The sequence below is a fragment of the Mus pahari genome, chromosome 1, assembly GCF_900095145.1.
Source record: "Mus pahari chromosome 1, PAHARI_EIJ_v1.1, whole genome shotgun sequence".
NCBI lineage: Eukaryota > Metazoa > Chordata > Mammalia > Rodentia > Muridae > Mus > Mus pahari.
In genome coordinates this window covers 71,227,915-71,235,252 of record NC_034590.1, presented here as the reverse complement: position 1 = coordinate 71,235,252, position 7,338 = coordinate 71,227,915, and the positions used below count along the sequence as shown (strand labels likewise).

Here is a 7,338-nt window from a genome sequence, read left to right as displayed (position 1 = left end):
CTTACAGCTGGATCTCATGGAGGCATTTTCCCAACTGAAGCCCCTTTCTCTGTGATAACTCCAGCTGTGTCAAGTTGACACAAAGCTAGCCAGTACAACATCTAACTGCTTGTTATTGAGCATATGTGTACATGTGTATCCAGGCACAAGTGCCTGTGGCAAAAATGTGGAAGCCAAGACTGAGCTAGGGGTGTTTTCTTCCATCACTTTTTTAAAACCATATTCTTTTGAGACAAAGCAACCACTGAGCCTGGTGCTCTCCAGTTCCGCTGATGGCCGAAATCTGTCTGCCTTTCTAATCCCAGCACTGGGCTGCAGGGGTATGCAACCATGTCTGGCTTTTCACATGGGTCCTGGGAATCCACACTTGAGTCCTTGGGCTTATACAGCAAGGAGCCATCTCTGCAGCTGCATCTTCCCCGCTGTGTCCACTGTACCCTCCTCTCTGCAGCTGCATCTTCCCCGCTATGTCTACTGTACTCTCCTTCACTGTCATTTATCTGGGAAAAAGGAATTTTTAAAAATGCTTTTCTTTTTTTACAAGTTATTAATCTTAAAATTTTTTTTCTTTTAAATTGTATGTGTATGACTATGTGCATGTGAATGCAGGTGCCTGAGGAGGTCAGAGGAGCTAGAACTCCTGGAACAAGAACTACAGACAGTTGTGAGATGCCCAACATGGGTGCTGGGAACTGAACTATAGTCCTTCTAACTACTAAGCCATTATTTCCAGCCCTGGAAAAAAGGAAATTTAAGTTGTTGCTTCACCTTTACTGTAACTGCTCCTTATTTCCAAACTCCTTATCTTTCAGAATCTGACTTCTGTCTTAATCTTCTATTAAAAACAACTCAACAATCCAATGACCTTTAAATTTAAAAATACACATCTTATTACATAAATTACATTTAAATATGATCAAAAATAGTACAGCTACTTTGGAAAACTCTGGTAGTTCCTCAAAAAGTTAAACAGAGTGCCGTATCACCCACCACTTACTCCTCCGTGCCCAAGGGAACTGAAAGCACATGTTCACAGAAGAACTAAACAAAGATGTTCACAAAAGCCAATAAGCCCAAATACCAGTTTTAACTGAAAGCAGACAAACAAAACTTTATGGTAAGAGAGAGAAGCCAGTTTCCAAAGAGAACATAATATTCTGTACATTTGAAACATCTTGCATAGGCAATGTATAAGGACAGAAAATAGACTAGTGTGCCGGGGTTGTGAATGGGGATCATGGAAGAGAGGGAGGATAATGGGTACAATATTGGTTTCTGGAATGAAAGAAATGTCCTGGAATTAGAAAGTAGTAAAGTCCATATAATTTTATGAACATACTTTTAAAAATCTGAATTATACACTTTAAAAGGGTGAATTTCATATTTTCAAATTGTATCTTGATCATAAAACAATAGCAATACCATAAAAGGCCACAGAGAATCCTATATGCCCACTGCTATTATCATTCCTTATTTCTCCTTACGCATCAATCATGTGCACACATATAGTACCATCTTCATTTCCTTTTATCATCAGACTACAAATATAATTCTGTTGAACAAATATTTTCATTTCTCTAGTACTGAAAGGCATTGCCATAATTAGCCCCAAGAATGCAGAGCTTGATCTTCCTTTTTGTGGCATGTCTGTTAAGATTGAGGTAAATGAAGTTGATCACCTTTGTTAGTTTATCATTATCCAGGCTTGATGCAAAACCCTACACCATCAGAAACGCATGGATAAACAAGACTCACTTCACTGAACAGCCATCAGTAGAAGCTATCACTACTTTCTAAATAAACATGTCATAAATCTAGGGAGACTGCTGGGCTCCTCCACTTAGTCGCTGGTATTCTGAGTTACTAGTCTGTTGCATAGACATGAGATGTGCACTTGTACAGTGCATTTCTGTATCTGGCAATGTTAAGTGCTCTTTCCCTACTTAGTCTTCGTTTCTTTTCCTATTCATTTCATTTTCTGTAATAACTTTAGGACAAGTCTGGCAAGGTATAAAACCAATTGAAATTTTCATTTCATGCTGAATTTACTCCCACACCATAAGTTTTAGTTTCTTAGGTTTCTTCTGGGATATCTTTTTTCTCTGTGCAGCCTTCTCTTTGTATTTTGGAACATTTCCTTCTTTTCCTGCCCTCTCACTATGGCAGGGGGAGCTCATGTACAGGTTAATTCAGCCATGAGCTCTGTAAGTTCAATAGCACGTCTCAGGAGCTTTCTTCACTTTAATGTTCATTGATTATGGAATCCACATCTAAACCCTTAAGTTCAGCATCACTGTCTCCATTCTCAAGCACGTGCAGCAAAAATTCAGCATTCCTTCTGGGCCCTCAGCCCTACTGTTTGGCCTGGATACACCTGTAGACTCTACCACTATACAGGAGCAGCATATGTGGCTGTTTTTTTTTTCTTTTTTTTTTTTTTTGGTTTTTCGAGACAGGGTTTCTCTGTATAGCCCTGGCTGTCCTGGAACTCACTCTGTAGACCAGGATGGCCTCGAACTCAGAAATCCGCCTGCCTCTGCCTCCCAAGTGCTGGGATTAAAGGCGTGTGCCACCACGCTCGGCTCATGGCTGGGTTTTTATTATTGTTTTGTGGTTGTGTTTCTCAGTGTAGCACTGGCTGTCTTGGAACTCTGTAGATCAGGCTGGCCTTAAACTCCGAGCTCTACTTGCCTCTGCAGAGGGCCTGGGACTAAAGGTCCATGCTACCGCCTGGCTTTCTTTTTGTTTTGTTTTGTTTTGTTTTGTTTTTCGAGACAGGGTTTCTCTGTGTAGCCCTGGCTGTCCTGGAACTCACTCTGTAGACCAGGCTGGCCTCGAACTCAGAAATCCGCCTGCCTCTGCCTCCCGAGTGCTGGCATTACCAGATTCTTTAAAATGACATCTTTCAGACACTTGGGGTTTTGGGGACATGAATACTCTTGATGGCCTAGGCAGTTTCAGTGTTGTTAAAGTGAACATGAAGATTTGAATCTCTTGATTTGCATGAATTTGCATGTTTTCTGGGTCAAGAGGGTAGGAACCATTTTCACAGGTCACCTCAGGCCAATTCCAGGAAGAAGTGTGAGGGCTGCTGGGAGAATCCATTCATCACTTGAATTTGTAAAATGTGAAAATTAAGTGTTTACTCTGAGCTCGGAAGAGTCCCTCAGAAAGGAATCCTTTTATAGTCTTCCCAGGAGGTGCACTGTATATTCAGATGCTAATTGCTGTGCCCAGAGGTCTGGTAGCAGTCCAGACCTTAGCACTGTCATAACTGGAGCATCACCTGACTCAATCACTTGTCAAAACTCTTTTCCATCATCTCTGATTGGCTAATCAAGAACTGACTCAGCCTGCAGCTGGGCAGAAGAGCATAGGGCAGAACTTCTGATCCCAGTTAGGGAATCCCAAGCACAAAGAGAGAGACAGGAGGAGGAAGAGATGGACCAGCAGGATTCACCCTGAGGTCATGATGAGAGAGCAGCCATGAGGACACACATGGACCAGAGTGAGCCAGGGTGAGACTCAGATGCACATAATGGGGTATGTGGTTGTAAAGTAGTCCAGGCCAGCACAGACCACAACAGTTCAGAACCTGGCCAGCTTAGTGCTGCAGCTTATTAATACAAATAATCTCTCTGCTATTTATCTGGGAACAAGGCAGGCATAGAAAAGCCCCCAGAATTACATTAGCCCAACATCCTCCGAATACCTACAGCATAATATTTATAATACTGTGTTCTAGAAAACGACATGAGAGAACCTTTGTTATCTCTGTATTAGTGACACATAAAAGTGCATCAAAAACACAAGTTGGGTCAATGAGTGACAATATTAAAGATAGCACTTACATGAGTCAAATAAATGCTTCTTGGCACTATAATAGGAACTGAGGAAAAGGAAAATATAGCCTCATCTTTTAGGGAGTCTAGACTCTAAATGGGGATCCCACCAATAAACAATTCTGGATTCCACACTAGAACAACGATGCCGTCACGCTCTGAATTCAATCCAGTGCAGAGAACAGAGCAGCAGAAGTGCGAAAGCGACCTGGATGCTGATTCAGAGAAGGGGAACACACTTTTACCAAAGTGCAGTATGGGTAAAGCATGAGTAAGTCACAAGCTAGGACTTTTCATGAGACACGGAAATCACGGGCCTACCCTCTCTAGAAGACTCAGCTTCTGCCCCAGACTGAATTCTCTGTAGTTGCCACTGGTTGGTCAGACGTGAAATATCCCCCATAAGCGCCTGCATTTGAATCCTGGTCTCCAGCAGGTGGGGCTGCTGTGGAAAGTTGTGGAACCTTTAGGAGGTGGAGTCTAGTGAAAGACTTGAGGCACTTGGAGAGGGGCTTGAGGTCTATAGGCCTCTTTGCTCTCTCATCTTCCCAAATGAGAGCGAGCCTTGAGCTCCGGCTGCATGCCTTCCCCACCAGAGACTGTGTCCTCAAATCACGCTGTCAAAATGAACCTTTACATTACTCCCTAGCAGGTATTTGGTCAGAGTAGTAGCACAGCAGTAAAGAATTATAACATTTTTACCTGAAGTTCTCCAAGTTTCTTCGATGCTGGTGAAACAATGGTAAAAAACCCATTGATCTGATGGGTTGGAGACAGCTGGGCAAGTCCACTGATCTGAACTCTGCCGACAGGAAGATGATCAAACTTGGTGATTACTTCCAATACCAGCACAGCCATATCTAATCAGAAACAATTACAACATATTCAGATAGCTTCCACTAGTTTGTTTTTTTTTAGAAACTAAAAGGTATAAAATGAAAAACTAAATTTGAAGTAAACCAGGCACTTACGTACCGTACGTACCATATGAGGAAGAATGAATGAGCCCAACATGGAAAGAACAAGACTTTTATTAAAGGATGACAAGGTGGGCGGTGGTGGCACAGGTCTTTAATCCCAGCACTTGGGAGGCAGAGACAGGCGGATTAATGAGTTTGAGGCCAGCCTGGTCTACAAAGTGAGTTCCAGGACAGCCAGGGCTACACAGAGAAACCCTGCCTCGAAAAAAAAAAAAAAAAACAAAAAAAGAGAAAAAAAGAAAAGGATGACAAGCACTGCATATTAAAGCATTAGACTGAATACATAGCATGCCAAGTATGTGGTAAGAAAATCAACTTTCATAGGCCAGGGAGGATGGCTTTGTGGGTAACCTGCATGTCTTGTAAGCTCAAGGATTGGAGTCCATTCCAGAATCCTTGTATAAAAGTCAGGAAAGGTGGCATGCACTTGGCAATCCCAGCACTGAGCAAGTGGAAACAGGTAGAAACCTGGAGTTTGCAGGCCAGTCAACCTAGCAAGTGCCACCAAAGGGAAGTGAACCCCAACTGCCTCCCCAATGCCCCATAAGCAAAAGATACCTTTGAGAGTGCTAGTAAATGTATTCAGCCAGGTGTGGTGGCATAGGCTTTTAATCCAGCACTGTAGAGGTAGAGACAGAGTAATTGATCTCTGTGAGTTGTAAGCCAGCCTGGTCTATACAGTAAATTCCAGACCAGTCAAAGCCACGTAGTGAGACCCTGTCTCATTTAAAAAAAAAAAAGTACTAGTAAATGTATTTGGCAAGAACTCTAGCATTGGTTCTAAAATACTGCAACACAAATACACCCAACCTTTTAGTTACTTCATCCTCATTCTTTGAGTGAGAAAGGGCTGTTCTGGCATGACTTCAGGGTTAGTCTTGACCTCCCATCGCTAATTGCTTGTTCCTAAGTTATATTTCCAGTATTAAGGTACTGAAAACATTTGAAACCAAGACAAACAGAAATGGATCTCTTGCCGGGCAGTGGTGGCGCACGCCTTTAATCCTAGCACTTGGGAAGCAGAGGCAGGCAGATTTCTGAGTCCGAGGCCAGCCTGGTCTACAGAGTGAGTTCCAGGACAGCCAGGACTACACAGAGAAACCCTGTCTCAAAAAACCAAAAAAAACACCAAAAACAACAACAACAACAACAACAAAAAACAAAACAAAAACAGAAAAACAAAACAAAAAAAAGGAAAGAAGTGGACCCCTTAACTACATTCTACAATTTATCCCTCATCCCTTCATGATCTTAACTATAGAAAGAGAATAAAGTGTACACAGATGGAATCTAAAATCATGTCAGGACAGTATAAATTCTAAATATTTTCTTACCAATGCTGAGAAATGGCTCATTATTACTATTTGTCCAATACTTAAATGAAAAGTATTTAGGCCTCATAATGAGAAGGTCCATGCAGGTTTTCTTGGCTTTAATACTCATAATCTGTTTTGGTAGAACTCCCAACCATCTATAAAATAGGCATTTTAACATCTGTGTGGGGGAACTGAGGATACTGCATATAGATTACACAGGACAGTGTCTTCCCACATAGCAGTTACTGAATGACTTGATATGACTTTAAACAAATTACTTAACATATCACAGCCCTTTTCTGCTAGTCATCTCAAAATTATATAAACTCATGCAAAAGTACTCTGGAGGCTGCAAACGACATACACATGTGGATTAAGAGAAAGGCGCCAGCATCTACTGCCTACTTACTAATACCTAGACGCTTTCATGCCTCATTATTCTCCTTATAATTTATTTTTCTAAATTATACTTCTATTTGCTTATTCGTGTTCTGTGTCTGAGTGTATCACAGCACACAAGGAGAAGCCACAGGACAACCTGCAGGAGTTGGTTCTCTCCTCCCACCACGTGGAGCCTGGGGATCAAACTCAGGTCATCAGACTTGGTAGGTGCCTTTACTCACCGCACCACTTCACTGCCCACACCCCCTTTTTCCCAGAGCAGAGGACAGAATCCAGGACCTTAGGCCAAGTACTCTACCACTGAGCTAATCACCAACCCCGGGCCTTTTCTTTACAACTATTTGTTAGAGGTGTTTCTAACTCTAGGTTGGGTGTTGAACAAGATCAGAGATGGCACGTAACATTCCTAAGTTCAGTAAGTTTTAAAGTCACCAAAATGGGCTTAAACTCAGTTCTCTCCAATTCTAAAGTTGACTATACCATGTTACTGTACTCTAACTGTTTGAAGGAGCAAAGCTTCATCCTCATAGAGCCATACTCTCTACCCTTTCCCTTCGCCGTGGTGCCATCCAGTATTATTCATGTGCCCAATGTCACCCACTCCCATCGAAACCTCTCTGATAATCCTCAGTGTCACAAGTGCAATGGCCAAGTCCACTGAAATAGGTTTTGAAATGTTATGGGCACTATTTCCGTCAAAAGAGTGAAGGTTAAAAAAGAAAAGGCATGGGGCTGGAGAGATGGCTCAGCGGTTAAGAGCACTGACTGTTCTTCCCAAGGTCCTGAGTTCAAATCCCA

At 42.2% G+C, this 7,338-nt stretch overlaps 1 protein-coding gene across 2 annotated transcripts in view; it reads right to left on the bottom strand.

Annotated features, from left to right (window-relative positions):
- The window catches only part of C2cd3 (C2 domain containing 3 centriole elongation regulator), a 103,745-nt gene that overhangs the window by 91,599 nt on the left and 4,808 nt on the right, over window positions 1–7,338 (bottom strand). For both annotated transcript variants that reach the window (XM_021219180.2, XM_029542648.1), the window contains exon 3: window positions 4,545–4,702. In XM_021219180.2, the coding sequence (XP_021074839.1) occupies window positions 4,545–4,702 (158 nt within the window). The remainder of the gene's footprint in view (window positions 1–4,544; window positions 4,703–7,338) is intronic.